Raw genomic sequence first — 20,659 nt, 5'->3', positions numbered from 1 at the left:
AAACATGTTGAGGTTCAATACCAGTGACACATTAATATTGAAGATATCTCCGTATGATGAAATCTAGGTAAGTCATTTAAACCTGTGATGTTTTTGATTGCAGTCTTTTATTCTGTGTTTACCTTTTTTTTTTCATCTGTATTGAAAAAATAAATATACTTTTGACTAATTCCTTAATGTTTTGGGTATTGTTTTGTATACAATATTCAATTAGGAATGAGGTACCCATATATGGAAATGGTTTGGCGAAAGCAATAAGATTATAAAGTGAACTCCAGCTAACACTTTTTAAACACCTACAGCAACAGTTTTTTTTTCCTTTTGGGATAAAGGATTTACATAAATGAATAAAAGCTAGCCATCCTGTCAGTTTGTCCCAACTGACCAACTGCCACTTTTGCTGGACAGCGTAGTCTGTTAAAATAAGTTAATAAAGGTAAAAAAAGCCTATAAAAATAAACAAATGCAGCCACCACATCAAGAATTGGTAAGCTGCAATATAATCACATTTTTGTTTTTGGGTTTAAAACCACTTTAACAGTCATTGGAAGGGCTTTACTCTGGCCCCAATCTGAGAATAATGTTCTACGTCTCTGCTATAAAGTTTCAGCTTCACATTTAATAAAGTTACGAGCAAAACATTTTGCTGCCAGATTTGGGGAATGCAATAAACTCTTTGTTTGTGTCATGTCCTTTAGTTATAGTGCTAGGGTTCCCAACGGAACGTCCTAAGGAGCCAGCTTCAAGAACGTTTCCTTTGGTGGTGGCCCAAGAAACGGTGGTGTTGGTGAGGGCCTGGTTCAAAGTGCTGTGTCTGAATAATGGGTCATGAAACACCCCATCAACCCAGTTTCTGAGACTGGTTACAGGGGAATCTTGACGCCTGTCAATAACACAGACTGGTGTGGAAACAGCAGAAGACGATGAGGATGAAGAAGGTGAAGACAACTCTTGGTGCTTTAGCATACATGATGGGTATTCAGTTTGATTTAAGGAGGTGGCAGTGTGAGCTAGTGACCATATTCGTGGTTTGGAATCCAGTAGTTGTTGACTTTGCTGTGGAAAACATAGTTTGGATTCACAGGCTCTCTGTCTTGCTCTCATTAAGTCTTGCTCGCATTCATCAACAACGCTTTTGAGGCAATTCTTAGCCCGATCAAGTTCTTGGTCTACTGTTGATGCCCTTAAAGGCATCTTAAGCATTACATCTTTGCAATGCTCATTGAGGCAATCTCTGGTCCTCATTTGGTGTCCTTCCTGGGATTGATGATGAAATGGCTGTTTCAGTTCACATTCAGAGCTTTCAGACTCTATTGCATCAAAGTCATCAAGGTCACTCAGTTCCAGGTCTTTGTCTTCTCTTCCGCCACTTTCTTCTGCTGACAGAAATAACATTGACAATTAAAGCTCCAATAAATCAGCTGATATATCATACATAAAACTGCATTATCCTACAAGGGTACTAGTTATACTGGTCATATTGATATCTAGCACCTAATATTATCAATACACTATTGTTCAAAATGGAAAACAACACAAGCCAATGCAGTCATATTTGATCAAAATCAAACAATAGCATTAGTCAGCAGTCAAACATTACAACCACTAAATGTTTTTTTCCATTGATGTGTATGCTTGAACCATCTTAATGTGCATGCTTATGTGACTGGAGGAAGCAATGAAACCAGACATCAATAGCATCAATTTATTTTCTTAGTATTCTGCTGAAAACATAACATTTAGTGTGCCTGATACTAGCCATAGACAAGAAAATTATGACCGAAATCCATTGAATAACAAAAAGCTCTTCCTAGTGGTGATCTAAAGCAAAAATGTATCTGTTATGCAATCTATGACTTCAGTTTCTAAAATCATGTTTGGGCTAGGACCTTCTCACCACCTACGTCTCGGTATTGTACCCAAAAAATGGTGAGTGGCCTTACTTATCAATAGTAAGGCATGGGAGAGTTTGAGGCTCTCAGACCACTCTGGAAACCATCAAATAAAATGTGCCATTAGATATAGAATAGTATTTCTTTATGCCATTTCTAAGAACACATCTACCTGTTTGATGAGTGGGGAAAAAAAAAAAATTGTTTTTACTATTTTTATACATCACAGGGTTTTTGGAAATCTCCATGCGCCTTCATCTCTTGCTAAGGAACACTTTTTCACTGGAAGTGTCACTATATCCAACCCGAAGTCAGCAGTATATTGTCTCTGGTAATATAATTCCCTCCAATACCTGACTCAGCAGTGCTCTTGGAAATATCTCTGACCCAGTCAACCCCATCTCTGCACAATAGTGCACTTAGAAATGTTCTTATCTCTGCATCCCCAAATGAGCTGCATATTTATTTATTTATTTATTTATTTATTTCAGGTACTTATAGCACCATCAATTTACGCAGTGCTTTACATATACAGGTTTTTTTTCTGCATATTTATTACACTTAACCCTCCTGGCGGTCTGACTCGGGGTTAGATTTCTGTGCTGCGATCGGTAACCCCGAGTCAGACTCGGGCTTGCCTCGCTGGATCCACAGACTGTGTTTACTTACCTTGTCCCTGGAATTTCAGTGATTTTGAGTTGATTACATTATTGAATATTTTTTATTATAATCATATTATTATTTGTTATAATTATTTATAATTATTTATTATATTATAATTAATAATTTAGTTTTTTTTAAAATGTCATACCCGGGATCCCTACAATACTCTTGTTTGGTCAGATTTAAGTGAGTTATTCCTTAAAATTACAGGCCTACAATATAAAACACCAAATTTCCTTGCAAATAATGGTACCGCTTTCAGCACCTTTTTTCCGAAAGAATCATACTGCCAGGGAGGTTAAAGGATCAGTAAAGATAAAATTTTTTTTTTTTTTTTTTTTTTAAATAACAAACATGTTATACTTACCTCCACTGTGCAGCTATTTTTGCACAGAGTGTCCCCGAACCTGGTCTTCTGGGGTCCCTCTGCGGCTGTCTCGTCCCCCCCCCCCCGCAAGAGCTTTCCACCTTTATGCGAGTGAGCTCGCATGGTGGAAATCTCCTGCGGGCGCGCTCCCGTGATACAGCGGCGGCCAAACCCCCCCCCCCCCCCCCGGTGCGGCATCATTGGATGTGATTGACAGCAGCGCCAGCCAATGGCTGCGCTGCTTTCAATCCATCCAGTGTAGCCAATCAACGGCCAGGCTGAGAACTGAGGAGGATGACGGGGGCAAGCACAGGACTTTCGAGGGGTCAGGTAAGTAAAACGAGGGCTCGGGGGGCGGTACTGTCAGATCTTTTTTCACCTTAATACATAGGATGCAATAAGGTGAAAAAACATTTACCTTTACAACCCCTTTAAATGAATCAGTTTATCAAACAAATTTTAATATTACACAAAGAGAACTCGAGTAAATCCAAGATGCAGTTTTTTAATTAATTACATTTTTAATTTATATTTCATTTATTAAGGGAATAAAGCTGTTCAGACCTGCCTGGCCCTATGTGATTGCCCCCTTCCATGCTGAATCATGAATGAACTGTGATTAACCACAATTTTTTGGAGAGCTGAGTTAAATTTCACTTGCCACACCCAGGCCTGATTACTGCCAGACTTGTTGAATCAAGAAATCACATAAATAGAAGCTGTCTGACAAAGTGAAGCACGCTAACAGATCACACAAAGCCACACATCATGCCACAATCTAAAGAAAATCAAGAACAGATTGGAAACAAACATGTATGAAGAGTTTCAAAGCGATTTCTAAGGCTTTGGAAGTCCAGTGAACCACGGGAAGAGCCATTATCCACAAATGGAGGTAACTTGGAACAGTGGTGAACCCTCCCAGTTGTGGCCGGCCTACAAAAATTACTCCAAGAGCACGACAACAACTCATTCAGGAGGCAAAACCCATAGGACAGCTAATAGTATGGAAAAATTATGCAGCAGGACTTAAAGTAGAAATTCAGCCTAAAACTAACTAACTCTAAATCTACTGACAGCCACATTCTAAAGCCTCATACATACGATCGGACTTCAATTGGACTTTAACGTGAATTTTTGTCCCAATGGGCGTTGGCCGTGAACTTGCTCTGCATACAAACGGTAGAACATTTTCAGCCAACTTTCACCAAATCACATGGTTTTTCAGCTCTTTACCGTCACCCTTTGGGCAACTTCTGCTATTGTTGTCTGATGTTTAGCATTGGTTCTGAGCATGCGTGTTTTAACTTTGGATTTTAGTCCGATGGACTTGTGTACACACGATCGGATTATCCTCCATCGGACATTTGTTGTCGAAAAGTTTGAGAGCATGCACAGTAAACATTTGTCCGTTGAAAAACTGAAAACAATTGTCTGATGGAGCATACAGACAGTCGGATTGTCGGATAAAACACGTCCGTCGGACCGTTGTTGTCAAAAAGTCTGATCGTGTGTATAGGCCTTAAGACTAATCTATCTAACCCTGCAAAGCACAAATCACTATACATACCTTTTCTGCAGCCAGTCCCCTACTGAGCTGTTAGTGGCGGCATCTCTGTGTAGGTGTGTGCAGGAGAGGCAGCCGACAGCAAAGCCCCATAGTAAGTCTATGGGTGACTTCACTTTCCAAGCATTTCCCAGTCGTTGTCGGCTTTCTCTTCGACACAGCATCAGCCTCTGGAGACCAGACTGGTTTGGCAGCAGAAAAAGGTATGTATAGCAATTTTTGCTTTATAGTGTTAGAGATAGATTAGTCTTAGAATGTGGCTGCCAGTAGATTTAGAATTACTTAGTTTTAAGCTGAACTTCTACTTTAATTCTGGGTAATTATGAATATCAATATATCAATATCAATATCAATATATATTAACCCTACACAAAATCACTTATATGTGACATATATTTTAAAACAATCCTTCTTAAGTATTCTTAAGTATGGAAAGACTCAGTCGTAAGACTGCTATTATTCCTGTTCCCTTCACATCCAGCATAACCTGTATTACAGATGGGGTGACCTAGATAAGGACTGCAAGGTGCACCTCTCGAAGGGCATGCAATGGTTATCTCACATGAAGGTAAGGTGGCCTGGTATAAATACAACAAGGCACACTTATCAAAGCGAGAATCAGCTTTGCCAGGATTATTACACTAAAATGTCCTCTTCTTCATTTTGTATCTATTGATTAAATATGGGATATTCTATTTTGCTTAAATTAGGCAAATCAGACTTTAAAAATTCCAATATGACTGCCCCGTTCCGCCGAGCTCATGTGCAGAAGCGAACGCATACGTGAGCAGCGCACGCATATTAAAACGGTGTTCAAACCACACATGTGTTGAGAGCGTTAGAGCGAGAGCAATAATTCTAGCCCTTGAATTAACTAGACCTAACTCAAAACATGCAACCTGTAGAATGTTTTAAACGTCGCCTTTGAAGATTTTTAAGGGTAACAGCTTGTCACCATTCCATGAGCGGCGCAATTTTGAAGCGTGACATGTTGGGTATCAATTTACTTGGCGTAACATTATCTTTCACAATATAAAAAAAATTGGGCTAACTTTATTGTTGTCTTATTTTTTTAATTCAAAGAAGTGTATTTTTTTTCCAAAAAAAGTGCGCTTGTAGGACCTCTACGCAAATACGGTGTGACAGAAAGTATTGCAACGACCGCTATTTTATTCTCTAGGGTGTTAGAAAAAAATAAGTATAATGCTTGGGGGTTCTAAGTAATTTTCTAGCAAAAAGATATGTTTTTAACTAGTAAACAACAAATCTCAGAAAGAGGCTAGTCCTTAAGTGGTTAAAGAAATTGTACGGCTATCGTCTATTTATCACTACTGTTTATTGGAATGTTTTTACAGATACGCAGACATTTTGTTCCAATAATGATTATATTCCATTGTGTGCAATTATTTGTGTGCTCTTGTGTTTACTGTTAGAATTGAATGTACAAACCTTCTATTTTTTTCTCGTTCTTTATGTTGTCTTTGGAAGATTCATCTTCTTCTTCTTCTTCTTCATCATCCTCTTCATAAGGCCTCTTCTCATCAGAACACTTGTTTCTTGGAGGCCAAGTCATCTTGTTCTCCTTTTTCAGCCTCCTCCTGGCATTAGCAAACCACGTGGAGACTTGGGTGAGGGTCATCTTGGTGATGATGGCCAACATGATCTTCTCGCCCTTGGTGGGGTAAGGGTTCTTCCTGTGCTCCTGTAACCATGCCTTCAATGTACTTGTGGTTTCTCGGGTGGCATTCTTCCTTCGAGTACCCCCATCCATGGTACCATACCTGTAGAACATATTAACATTGCTCATTTTTTCCACTTTGTATGTGACTCTTTGATATATTCAGAGAAAAAGCACAGTGATAATATAAGAATTGCCTTTACAGTAGAACCTCTGGAAACAATGTCATACAGGCTTTTGAACTGTGTGATACTGTATAGTTAATATCTTAGTGAGTGAACGTCATTTTGCCCAGGATATCTGGAGACGGTTTTTAAGAGGAGAAATTTGAATGACCTAAGGGTATGACTGTTAATATAAATATTTTCCTTTGTGCTCCTTTATTAGGCACGTCTCATGCTTTTGTTGATGAAATTGTAAAAACGTATAAAGACAGTGGATTGCAGCTGAATATTTAATGCATATCATACTGAAAGGTCACCGGCACCCATGTGGTCTAAAAAAAAGGGTTGAAATGGCTTAAGTGGTTTTGTGCTGCTATAGGGATAATAGACGCAGCAAGGTAAAACTGTTCTAAATCCCTTCAGGGAAGGTGGACGCAGAGCACTGCGTACTTCTGAACATATGAGATGGCTACATTATGATTCTCCTAATACAAAGGCATTAGATGGTAGGTGAGAAGCGTTGCATGGCTGTTCATTTATATTGCATTGTGCTGTTCCCCAGCCACCCGGACTTCTTAATGCATGAGATGAAAGCTGGTTAATACACTGTGAAACTCATGCATTTAATTCACATTGTTGTAGTTAATGGAGCTATACTTAGCATTCACTACAATATTTAAGAATTGTAGATAAAAGTGGCATATTTAAATCATTAGCAAATGTAGGGCCTACTGTGAGATAGATAGATAGATAGATAGATAGATAGATAGATAGATAGATAGATAGATAGATAGATAGACAGACAGACAGACAGACAGACAGACAGACAGACAGACAGATAGATAGATAGATAGATAGATAGATAGATAGACAGACAGACAGACAGACAGACAGACAGACAGACAGACAGACAGACAGACAGATAGATAGATAGATAGATAGATAGATAGATATATAGACAGACAGACAGACAGACAGACAGACAGACAGACAGACAGACAGACAGACAGACAGACAGACAGATAGATAGATAGATAGATAGATAGATAGATAGATAGATAGATAGATAGATAGATAAATAGATAGATAAATAGATAAATAGATAGACAGATAGATAGATATATAGACAGACAGACAGATAGATAGATAGATAGATAGATAGATAGATAGATAGATAGATAGATAGATAGATAGATAAATAGATAGACAGATAGATATATAGACAGACAGACAGACAGATAGATAGATAGATAGATAGATAGATAGATAGATAGATAGATAGATAGATAGATAGATAGATAGATAGATAGATAAGCAACTATTTAACTGACAACCTGCTCATAAAAATTCCCAACAGTGTTGATCACTGCATCATCTCAGAAGTCAATGTGAGATTAATCCTGTCAGACATGCAGCATTTTTGGGAGAAGATCCTATTGTGTGACAGGATCTCAGGCATGAAATTACAGGCTTGAAAAGTCATGAGGTGACACAAGCTGTAAGCATGCAGCTTAAGGTCAAATCCAAAAGCGCCGGACATCATCTGAGTCGCTAATTTGCATGCAGATTATTAAAATGAAACAATCACTGGTATGAAAATCTGTTGTATAAAGCTGTCCCGCATAGGAAGTGCTTTTATTGCCCAATCTAAAGATTTGACTATGAGGTGGAGACAACCATAAAAATCACAATGAGAACCCGATAGGGGCACCAGGAGATTATAAGTATACTTATTTCTATTGAGTTAGCTTATATAAGGAGTCCTTTCTCTCTCTCTCTCTTACATCAATATATATATATATATATATATATATATATATATATATATATATATATATATATATTATATTATATATATATATATATATATATATATATATATATATATATATATATATATATATATATATATATATATATAATTGTTTAACTTTTAATACTCACATATTTTTATTACAATGTATGATCTTTTTTTTTTCTCTCCTCAAATCTGAAGGGGGGGGGGATTTTCTATCCCCCCCTCTCTGAAAGTATTTTTTTAGTTCCTGCTAACATTTACTAGGTTATGTCCATATTGATATGTATTGTGGTGATTTATTGTAAAAAAAAAAATTATTTCTGAAAATAAAATAATTTGAAAGAAAAAAATCACAATGATGTTTCAGTTTTAGAAATACAAATGGCTGCTGCTTGAAAAATACAACAATTTTCTTATTTTTTTTTTCAAATAAATATACTGCGCATGTAGCAGAGTTTACACGGATGTCACATGTATTTCACTATCCTGCGCAATTATTCACAATGGAAGTGTCCATCAATAAGGAGTGTCTGCTGAGAATGATTTTGTTAGGTCGTAAAATCAGTTTGTTATATATTTACAGGTTATCGCCCATGTATGATTGTTTTTGTACATAAATTTAACCAATTATTGTTAGCAATGGCCTGCTATATCAGTGGTCTCAACTAAGCAAATCAGACAGATCTTGTGGTTTACTTGGGGATCCCTGTTATTAGATTTAAATATCCTTTTTTTTTTTGCCACCCATTTTTGCAATTATAATACTGAAATTTAAAGTGGATGTAAACCCACTCTCATCCTTTCTAAACTACTGCCATAGTGCTGATCTATAAGGATATACATGTCTCCTGCATGTATCCTTACCTGTCAAATGTCTCCCCTCTGTCTGTTATAAGAACTGAAAAACTGCAGATTCTGTGGGTGGGTCTGTTGTCTGGAGCTCAGTGAGTGGAGTCGTGATGTCAGTAGACTCCCCTCCCACGTCTACACTCCCCTTGTCAACATGCATTTTCTCCTGTGTATTCCTTACACTAAATTCTGCTATGATCACTAACAACCAGTCAAAATCCAGAAAAGTAACCATGTGACTTCAGAAAAGGAGTGGGGATGGGAATAAAAAAAATGCCTGTCTCAAGCTAGTGCATGAGATATGTCAATAACCTGTCATTCACAGCAAGGGGGAAGAACGGACAAAAGTTTTCTCCTGTTTGTCCGTTTATCTCACTAAAAAAAAGATAAGAGGATTGTTTAGAGCTGGATTAACTCTTTGTGGCAAGATTGGGCACAGATGATAGAAAATCTTATACTCTACATTGTGACAGCAAAAGAAAATGTGGGTTTACATCCACTTTAAAGTCTTCATAGCATTAACTATGCATTGAGTAATACGACTGAAACAGGCAGTATCTGTGCAGACTCAGTGATATAAAATGTGCAGTTGTCTACAGCCAGTCCTATTATCAACAATATTAGGATTAGTTCCAAATTGGTAACTATCTTGTCATGTATAGATTGCAGATTGCAATGATAAAAAAAAAAAAAATTGATAAAAAAAAAAAAAATTGATAAAAAAAAAGCATCCAAGAGGCACTGAGACTTTGGCCTCGTACACACAATAGGTTAAACCGATGAGAATGGTCTGATGGACCATTTTCATCGTCAAAACCGATCGTGTGTGGGCCCCATCGGTTATTTAACCATCAGTTAAAAAAAGCCAACTTGCTTTAAATTTAACCGATGGATTCCTAACCGATGGAAAAAAAAAACGATCGTTAGTAGGCACAACCATCGGTTAAAAATCGACGCATTCTCAAAATTAAGTCAACGCATGCTTGGAAGCATTAAACTTTGTTTTTTTCAGCACATCGTTGTGTTTTACGTCACCGCGTTCTGACACGATCGTTTTTTTTACCGATGGTGTGTAGGCGCGACTGACCATTAGTCAGCTTCATCGGTTAACCATCGGTCGGATGGACTGATCGTGTGTACGCAGCATTTTATTTGAGTTCATACAAAGTAGTGAGAGGCAAAACATTTCGGAGTGCTCACTGGCTCAGGTTAGGCTGCTCATAACAGACAAGGCTACCCACCAGTAGGTACCCAGCAGAGTACGAATAAAAGAAAATGAAAAAAAAAAACGCACTAATGGAAGGAGTGCCAGATCAAAGAATAGAAGAGGCCAAATTAATTTATTGGTTTATACTAAAAAACAGCCAACGTGTTTCAGGGGTCATAAAAAAAAAAAAAAATGTTTTCAGGGCTACAACAAAACATAATATAATATAAATGTAAGGGAAAGGCTACCATAGCTAGAGGTTATTTCACCACATGCCCGGGCCACACCAGAGAATTCATCTGTGTGTGAACTAGCTGTGGTGGACTGGTCTAAATTGGTAATTCCAGGGAAAGCAAAGGACATTGTCCCAGACCTTGCAGGCAAACATGCTCTGGTTGCCTCCTGCAGCCTCTCTGACTCCTGGAGATCTCCTGTCTCTCTTGGGTGGAGCAATCTCCAACTGGGAGCCCTGAGATATTTTTTAAACCTCCATTATAAGGGCTGTATGCACCTGATCATGCACCCTGCTGGCCCTTCACAAAATCTGAACACTGGGTTGAAAATTCCATCCCACCCAAGACACTATGGAATCTCCAAACTACAGAACCCCAACCAGGTATACCAAAACCTGGAGGAAGCGGCAAGCGTGTTTCTTCACTCCACATCTATACTCTGTAGTCCTGCACTGAGCCAATCTGTCCTTTAACCGCTTAAGGACCGCCGCACGACGATATACGTCAGCAGAGCGGCACAGCTGGGCATAAGCATGTACAGGTACGTTGAATTTAAGAGCCCAGCAGTGGGCGTTATAGCACTGATCGCTGTAAAAATGACAATGGTCCCAAAATTGTGTCAAAGGTGTCCGATGTGTCCGCCATAATGTCGCAGTCACGATAAAAATCGCTGATCGCCTCCATAACTAGTAAAAAATAAAATATTAATAAAAATGCCATAAAACTATCCCCTATTTTGTAGACGCTATAACTTTTGCGCAAACCGATCAGTAAACGCTTATTGCGATTTTTTTACCAAATATATGTCGAAGAATACGTATCAGCCTAAACTAAGGACAAAAAAAAAAGTATTTTTATATATTTTTGGGGGATATTTATTATAGCAAAAAGTAAAAAATATTGAATTTTTTTCAAAATTGTCGCTCTATTTTTATTTATAGTGCAAAAAAAAAAAAAACGCAGAGGTGATCAAATACCACCAAAAGAAAGCTCTATTTGTGGGGAAAAAGGACGCCAATTTTGTTTGGGAGCCACGTCGCGCGACCATGCAATTGTCAGTTAAAGCGACGCAGTGCCAAATCGCAAAAAGTGGCCTGGTCCTTTAGCTACAAAATGGTCCGGGGTGGTTAAATTACCAATTTCACAGTGACAGCCTCTTATACTGTCACAATACACACATATATATTTTTATTCAGTATATAGCCTCTATGATAAAATCAGTACTCATCTAGTTATTTTCTGAGCCTGAGCTTGTATTTACATATCTGTCACAACTCCAGCTTCAGGCACATGTTTAGGGCACTACACTGAAACCACATTTATCCCCTTTCTGACTTATCACTTAACTGTACACACTGTACTATACTTACCTTTCCTGCCCAAGCCAGTGGATTCCATTAATTTAGGAACATTGATCATGACTCTGTCTGAACATATGTTTCTTACCCTTTAGCAATCAGCAACTCCGAACTCCTGCTTCCTGTTTCTCCCTCTTGCCCTACTTCACAAAAGAATCAAAAGACAAATGCTCTCACATTTGATTACATAATCATCTCAGGAGGGAGACCAGAATGTGCATTAAAGAAATGTATAATATCAGGTATTTTACAGTATGTGAATTTATAGGGAACAGAATTGGGGGGCAATTTCGGTATACTGTAGGTCTGATAAAGCCTTCTGACTGCCTGCTAAAATCAGACCTTCACCCAAAAAGGAAACTGTAGTTCATTCTCTTTTGTATTTTGTACAGTATTGGGTACTTTTTATAACCATCACCAAGTCCTACCTCCTCTATCCTCACCTGGGCAAGAATGACTTGCACTTGTTTCCCCTCTGTTTCTCCCCCCTTGCCCGCAGCCTCCTGGGACACATCACACATCTCAGGAGACTAAAGGACCAGTCTCACTGCATTGTCAGGCTCCGTGCATGCACAGACAGCTGTGAGACATCAGGACCAGCTCCTGAGTCAGTCCAAGATGGCAGCACCAGACCTGGAGCGTGGTGAAGAATCGGCTGTGGGGAAGACAGTACTGGACTCCGTGGACTGGTAAGTATCTCTTTCCTAAAGGTCAGCAGCTACAGTATTTGTAGCTGCTGACTTTAAAATGTTTACAACCCAGTGAAGTTCCTCTTTCAGCATATCAGAACTCCATGATTGGCTGAAATTTCTCAATGTGGTTTTGTGATATAATAAATAATATACACATTAGATTCACTAAAAATGTCGGACTGCAGCTGTGCAACTAAGTTTGCCTGTCAATCTCCTCAGCCGTCAGAATAGACACTGGATCATCCCAGTCACCCATGAAGAAAGGTTAACAGCTTTCAACTCAAACAATACAATCATTGTGCAATGTTGGTGATCACTTGGAACTCGGATCAATGTTGCAAATATTATATGTGTGTGTGGGGGGGGGGGGGGGTGTTTGGGGGTATTTGATGAATATGAGGGACGGCATCCACTTACCAATAATAATATTTGTTCTCAGCCTACTCAAATAGGGATTGTATTCTCTTTTCAGCACTGAAGAATACATCAGAGTTATGCGAATGTATTATACAATATTGTTCAACTTTGGGGGAAATGGGGTGGGGGTTGATTTGGTCATTAGAATATACTCGTCTCTGGTGGCCCAGTGATCTCTGAAAAGCAATGCGGAATATGAAGGATAATAATTTGTGACTGTGGTGGGGATATTCGAGTGTAATCTCCTATGGTGCAGAGACTGATGGAGGTGGCTTAGTGCTCTCTGCCCCCCCCCCCCATTTCTCCCTCTCCCCTGCCTCTCTCTCCCTTTAGAGTGTTGCAGGAAAGAGAAAACTCAAGCAAACTCCTTGAAAATAGCTTCCTGCTTTAAACCAAAGACCCCCTGTACTGCAAATCAGAAGTGATATTACATGTCTCTGCATCACAAAATAAAATGAAGAGTATGAGAGTAGATCAATCTGAAAATGTTTCTACTAATTAGTCATTGTCTGCCAATACTTATGACCTGTGTGTTACATATTAAATGTTACCACAGCTGTTCCTTTTCATTCGCATTCATTATACTTTGTACACACGAGTTCTACTCTAGGGTGATCTCCGGTTTCCAGGGACAGTCCCTGAATTGAGGACACTGTCCCCGGACCAAGTCCGTTTTCAGTTTTGTCTACAGATTGGATTTGAACAGGGGCTGAGGCAATTTCAAAGACAGTCCGTGCAGAATAAAAAAAAAAAATCAGAATTACACCCCCTCACTCCATAGCTCCTACTAGCTTAGGGGGGTGTATTGTTTTCCATTATCTGTGCCCCTTTCTGATGATAATGTGCTGGTCAGAGTGGAGGGAATATTTCTTTAGTTTTGGGTGCATGCCCATTCAGCTTCGCTCGCTTGTTCTTCTGCCTTGGTTCAAGTCCCGGTCAGCCGCCTGCCTGCTTATCTCATGGTCTGCTGATCTTCCTCCGCTCAACACCCAGTAGTAGCCGGGGCCTGGAGAGTAAGACTTGACAGGCTGTTAGGCGGGCGGCGACAGGCAGAGAGTCGCTGATTACCGCCATTACTAGTTAAAAAAAATATGTCCCCGGATTTAATTAAAAAAATCAGGTCACCTTATTCTACTCCTAACATTTGTATAACTTACAGGTTGTAATTACCGTATTTTTATTGGTTTATAACACGCACAGGCGTATAACACACACCCTAATTTTAAGAGGGAAGTTTCAGGAAAAAAACTTTCCACAGCCCCCTGCGTATAACACGCAGAGGCACAATTTACCATCTATTTTCAGGGTAAAAAAGTGAGTGTTATACGCCAATAAATACAGTATAAAAGTAAAAAATCTTGTCAGAGGAGAACTATGGAGGTTGCTATATTTGACCTCTTCTATATTGTAAGCTCTAACAAGCAGGGCCCTCTGACCCCTCTTGTATTGAATTGTATTGTAACTGTACTGTCTGCCCTTATGTTGTAAAGCACTGTGCAAACTGTTGGCACTATACAAATCCTGTATAATAATAATAATAATAATAATAATAATAATAATGCTAGTTGGCTGGCTTCTGAAGGCTTCAATGGTTTCCAACTACGCTGGAAGTGACTGATTTGCATGTTTGCAGTCATTTGAGTCAGTGCCACAGGAAGTATAAAAGTCAGAAAATCAGCATGGTAACCAAGTGTTCAAGCAAGTCAGCATATTTTTTTTTTTCATTGCTTTCTTCTTCTACCATGAAGGCCAAGTGAATCAATTTGGATGAATAATTATTCACAATTTGAAACTTGTATTAGTGAGTGTTGGCAGGTGTAAGTGCCCTTTTATTGTTGCTCCTCCTTTGGTAATATAGTTGGTGGAGTTAGTGCCTCTTTATATGCCAGCTGTGGATGGGGCCCAGTGGAGTTGGGGTTTGGGAGCAGGACACCCCTCATCAGTAAAATGTAGTGCTGTGGGAGGAGAGCGAGAGACCACCTCTGCTGGGCTTGACTGCCAGGGTGATCAGAGAAGGACACATTGGGGTAAGATGGAGAAACCTTACCACCCCTGACCTTCCTGTAGCAAGTCCCGCGGTTTCGTTTAGGCTGGTCTCAAAACCTAAGTGAGGAGAACTCTATGGGGTTGATTTACTAAAAGAAAATGGATGATTTACTAATGACAAATAGACTGTGCACTTTGAAAAGTGCAGTTGCACTCTACAAGTACATTTGCTCCACAGCTTAGTAAATGAGGTAAAGCTTCACTTTGTAAAAAGTACTTAATTATGTTCAACGAAAATCAAAAAAAAATGCATTTTTTCTGCAACATAATTGGATGATGGATGTCAGCAGAGCTTTTGCTCATTTACTAAGCTCTGAAGAAAAGTGCACAGTGTATTCCCCTTTATTAAATCAATCCCACATTGTCTGTACACTGCAATTGCAGTTGCTCTAGATCTAAGGGGAACATGCAAGGGAAACACAAAAACAGCATTTTTGCAGGCACATGATTGGATGATAGCAATAAGCAGAGCTTCCCCTCATTTTAGAGTTTCCCCTCAGATATAGAGCAACTGCACTGCAACTGCAACTGCACTGCACTTGCAGTGTACAGTGTATTTCCTTTAGAAAATCATCCCCAATGTTAGAGAAAGAAACACCATGTGTGTGAGCCCCTATGGAAAGAGTCTAATATCTGGGAAGATGGCTGCAATGGTTCTGTGACTATTCTGAGTGTTCTGCACTAAAGAGGCAACAATCAGGGAGTCATATAATAAAGGTATGGTGTTCTGCACTAGAGACTACTATCAGGAAGTCGTGATAGAGACTACTATCAGGAAGTCGTGATAGAGACTACTGTCAGGAAGTCATGATAGAGACTACTGTCAGGAAGTCGTGATAGAGGCTACTATCAGGAAGTCGTGATAGAGACTACTGTCAGAAAGACATGATAGAGACTACTATCAGGAAGTCGTGCTCGAGACTACTATCAGGAAGTCGTGCTAGAGACTACTATCAGGAAGTCGTGATAGAGACTACTATCAGGAAGTCGTGATAGAGACTACTATCAGGAAGTCGTGATAGAGACTACTATCAGGAAGTCGTGATAGAGACTACTATCAGGAAGTTGTGATAGAGTCTACTATCAGGAAGTCATGATAGAGACTACTATCAGGAAGTCGTGCTAGAGACTACTATCAGGAAGTCGTGCTAGAGACTACTATCAGGAAGTCGTGATAGAGACTACTATCAGGAAGTCATGATAGAGACTACTATCAGGAAGTCGTGCTAGAGACTACTATCAGGAAGTAGTGATAGAGACTACTGTCAGGAAGTAGTGATAGAGACTGTTGGACTGTTGTGTTGTAAAGAAGAAAGGTCAGAATGACAGGTGGGTGACTATCTCATCCAAGAAGAAGCAGAGTGGGTCCAAAATCAGCTTAGCAGGAACAGCCTTACACATGAGCCCCGACAACCACTCACCACAACACACATACATGTGAAGTGAAAGGGATAGTATTCTTGTGGAATACTCAAGACTAGCTTGATGGCAATCAGTGAACCATTAGCTTAGCGTGTTCTATGGTCATCACCCATTCATACTTCCATTGAAATTGGGAGACCAGTAAAAACAGTGGTTATTAGGCAGTTTTGAAAGATTTAGAAAGCAGACTTCTATTGTAGACCCTAGTATCACTCTTTAAAGTAGTGAATGTAGCTCTGTTGCACATTTTAGGCATTGAGCCTCGGGTAAAGATCACAGTGCAGTCATGGGAAGTAGGGAATGGGAGAATGAGCAGTTCACCATTGTGTCCTTTCTATTTTCTGTTTACTGAGCAATTTTCCAGAATTTTGGTGGATTTCTATCTGCTTTCTAAATGCTTGCTAACTGCTTTGCCAAACACCTGGAAAGGCTATAGATGTTTGATAGGAAGTCAAACAAAGTCTGAAGAACCAGCTTTTAGAATCTCCCTGTGGGATTCTAGGGCAATTTCAACCATGTTTAAACAGCATTCAGTCATAAAAACAACTGAACAGATCAAAGCTATCTACCACCAACACTTTAGATCAGTTAACAGCGTGGAAAGTAACTGTTGATGGTAGGTTGCATTAATTTTGTTGTCATTTTTTTAGATTGAAGCAGAAAGAATTAGAAACAGATTTTCATGTACCTCTGGCTGAAATGAATCTTAACACCTGTTGTTGAACACCCATAAGGTTCAAAGTGCACTCAATCGCTATTTGATATAGCAGTTGTCAAGCATTTGCTTCAGCATAGCCTATCATACATCAGCTGAAAGACTTGTTATTTTGCAGCAATCAATTACCAAAGTAGAAAGTGATGTTGGGTACAGAAAGGATGTGTGTCATAAACACAATTCCATGATCATCTAATGCATGGGTGCTCAACCTGTGGCTCTCCAGCTGTTGCAAAACTACAATTCCCATAATGCCTCAGCCTTTGGGAGACATGCTTGTACCTGTCAGCGGCTTGCAATGCCTCATGGGAATTGTAGTTCCGCAACAGCTGGAGAGCCACAGGTTGAGCACCCATGATCTAATGCATTATATGCTTCTCCTAATAATTCTTCTTAGTCAAACAGTCTTCCTGATAACAAATGCACAGGTTTCCTTACATTCTTAACCTGGATAAATATCTCTTGGGCATGGCTCCATAGAATTGTATTCGGTGCTGACAACCAGACCCGTCGCTACAAAGCAGGCAAACCAAGCAATTGCTTGGGGCCCCCAAACTGGCCTGGGGCCACAAAAAGTGCCCTTGCCGCCCCTGCCATGCTACCTATATGCTGCAGCCAACTGAGTGCTCTATAGAGAGCCTGCAGCACTGCTGCCTTGAGTCGTCACTTCCCCTTCTCTGTAGCGTGGCCAAGCTCCTCTTCTTTCCTCCTGTCAGTCCGGACTCCGGCCGGGTACAGCGCGGTACAGGAGATTCAGTTTCCTGTTCCCGGCTGGACTGACAGGAAGTGCACACTGAAAAGTGAATCTCCTGCCACACGGTACGGACCAGGTAGGGAGGGGGGGCCCGGGGGGCGTAAAAAGAACATAGGGAGGGAGGGGGGAGTAAAAAGAACATAGAGAGGGAGGGGGGAGTAAAAAGAACATGGGGGGGATTTGCGTTCCTCCATGTCCATTTTACTCGGGGCCCCCAAATACCTTCAAATGGCCCTGCTGACAACTAGGCTGGACCTTTGAACCCAGGAATCTCAGAAAGTTCTACAAACATAAAAGAAATCACTCTCCCCAAAAGCTTTGAAAAAGTTCCTGGATTTGTTTAAAAGGTTTTCAAAAAAGTTAAATACTTAAAGCTCAGTTTCAGCTGAAATAATTTTTTGTATCATTGTTCTTAGTTTTTTGGGGGGAATTTTGGGGAAAATTTGGGGAAAATTTCCCCACACAACCTGTGAAAACAAATGACGATGGGTAATCTCTCCAATGGGGACACAGACAAAAAAAGTTTAGTAGAGTAGGGGAGTGGTATAGAATTTTGATAAAGTTTTATTGCTGTCTGTGCTTCTTCCTATTATGGAGATAACAGCTCTCCTCATTTCTCCTACAGGTGCCACAGGATGCGGAAGGGGGGGGGGGTAATCTACCCAATGAGGGTGTGAAAATTAAAATCTAATGAAAATATAAACTCCCCATCCAAAAAAGTAAAAAAAAAAAAAAAAACTCTTTTAACAACTATAAAAGTTCTAGCTGGGATTGGTTTTACATCATTAGATTAGCATTATGCAGTAGGGAGCTAGTATATTTAGAAGGAGTGGTCAGTCTACATAGTTATGTCATATTCAATTAAATCTAAACTCAGAAAATATATAAAAGACAGTAAATAAAGCAGCTCTATACAGTATTCAATAAAACATCATTAGGTGTATTTATTTATTTTTTTGTTAAAACTGTGAAGGTACCTGAATGCAGGCTTCTTGTGATCTCTGTACAACAAAGTTTGGATAGTAACTAAAAGAGCCAATTTGTTGTGCTGCAGTACAAGGAGCATGCTGATAGGAGGAGATAGCTCATCAGTCTGCCATCTTCTCCTTTCAATGTCCAGTCATATTTTGGGGGAGGGGCAAGACTTGTAAGTCTAATTCAACAGTAGCAGAGAAAAAAAAGATCTCTGCTAGACAGAGCTGTGCTATGCAACGTTGTTGTGTTGACTAGACTAGGTGGACAGGAATACAAATCCTTTGGCAGACAAAACAGCTCTTGTATATGTATTTCATCTGTGTATTTAGCCTGGAATTCATCTTTAAACCCATTATATATACAACAATTATTGGAAGGTATCCTATATTCAAAATTTCATAGAAAGTATGTAATCAGCTACTTAAGGTAGAGCTATAGGCAACACTTATTTTTTTATTTCGAATAGAGCAAGGAAGGGTTATGACCCCTGTAAAAAAAAATTGTTTTGCCATCAGTGTCCTATTTTGGAAATTTCCCTTCACTTCCTGTCCTATAGCCAAAAAGGAAGTGGGGGGAATTCCCTGAAAATTAAAGGAATTCCTTGGGGACCCCTGGGTCACCAGTACCAGATTTCCCTTCTATTACTTTTCTGGGGACAACCCAAAATATTTATTTTTTTTTACTTTAACTTTAAATGATCAATGATAACGGTAAACAGGAGTGGATGAATCTCCTTAACCCCCTCAGCGGTATTCCCGAGTCTGGCTCAGGATGGAATTTCAGAACCAAAAGCGGTAACCCCGAGCCAGACTCGGGATCGCCCCTCAGTGTCCACAGGCAGGGAATTGTCCTCGCTCGATTCACACAGTGCCTGTGTGCCGCCGAGCTCCGTTCCCTGCGACGTTACGACGCACGGGGGCGGAGATTCAAAAAAGTAAATCCAAACAATACATACAGTATATTGTAATCTTATAGATTACAGTACTGTATGAAAAAAATACACACCCCCTTTGTCCCTAGTGGTCTGCCCAGTGTCCTGCATGTACTTTTATATAATACAAACTGTTCTTTCTGCCTGGAAACTGTAGATTGTCCATAGCAACCAAAAAGTGTCCCTTTACATCAAAAGTGGTTTTAGACCAGCTAGAAAACAGCGATAATAAATTATAATCACTTGCAGAATTGAGTGGTACCGATTTGTGGGGAAATTCGTCATCAAACAATAAAAGTAATGACAGCGACAATTCTGCAACTGAGCAAATTTCAGTGTTTTTGATTTGATTACATTATTGAATAATTTTTATTATAATTACATTATTATTTGTTATAATTATTTATAGTTATTTATTATATTATAATTTATGATTTTGTTTTTCAAACTTTATCACACCAGAGATGTCTACTAGACTCTGGTTTGGACAGATTTAAGTGGGTTATTCCTAAGAATTACAGGCCTACAATATAAAACGACAAATTTCCATGCAAAATAATTGTACCGCTTTCAGCACCTAAAATCTGAAATAATCATACCGCCAGGGAGGTTAACGGGAGCACAGACAGCAATAAAAACTGGCGAGAGTACTAATCCCTTTCTACTCTATCTAAAACCCCCAAAAAATGTTTTGCCTTTAGTTATTTTTAAATATAATAGATACAAATATGGATCTATTGTTTAACCGCTTAAGGACTGCCTACTGCACTAATACTGTGGCAGGGTGGCCCTGCTGCGCTACATTCCGTACATGCACGTTATTTTGTATGTGTGGGTAGGGGGTGCCTGAAGCGTGCCAACAACCCCAGCTGTGATGCCATTCGCACAAGCCGATCAAGCAGGTCCTGGCCAATGATTTATGGCCAGAACCCAC

The 20,659-nt window shown here is 39.5% G+C and overlaps 1 protein-coding gene across 3 annotated transcripts in view; it reads right to left on the bottom strand.

Moving 5' to 3' along the window:
• Window positions 1-463: 463 nt before the first annotated feature.
• Window positions 464-20,659, bottom strand: part of IRX4 (iroquois homeobox 4) — a 39,592-nt gene continuing 19,396 nt past the window's right edge. The window contains exons 3-5 of one of the 3 annotated variants that reach the window (XM_040353469.1): window positions 11,862-11,916; window positions 5,936-6,267; window positions 464-1,379 (exon numbers count right to left, since the gene is read on the bottom strand). In XM_040353469.1, the coding sequence (XP_040209403.1) occupies window positions 628-1,379; window positions 5,936-6,267; window positions 11,862-11,916 (1,139 nt within the window). In that variant the 3' untranslated portion in view covers window positions 464-627. The remainder of the gene's footprint in view (window positions 1,380-5,935; window positions 6,268-11,861; window positions 11,917-20,659) is intronic. The other 2 variants (XM_040353467.1, XM_040353468.1) reach the window with 2 other exon arrangements.

Source organism: Rana temporaria, chromosome 5, assembly GCF_905171775.1.
Source record: "Rana temporaria chromosome 5, aRanTem1.1, whole genome shotgun sequence".
NCBI lineage: Eukaryota > Metazoa > Chordata > Amphibia > Anura > Ranidae > Rana > Rana temporaria.
Note: the sequence above shows the minus strand (reverse complement) of the source record. Positions and strands in the feature narration are given on the sequence as shown.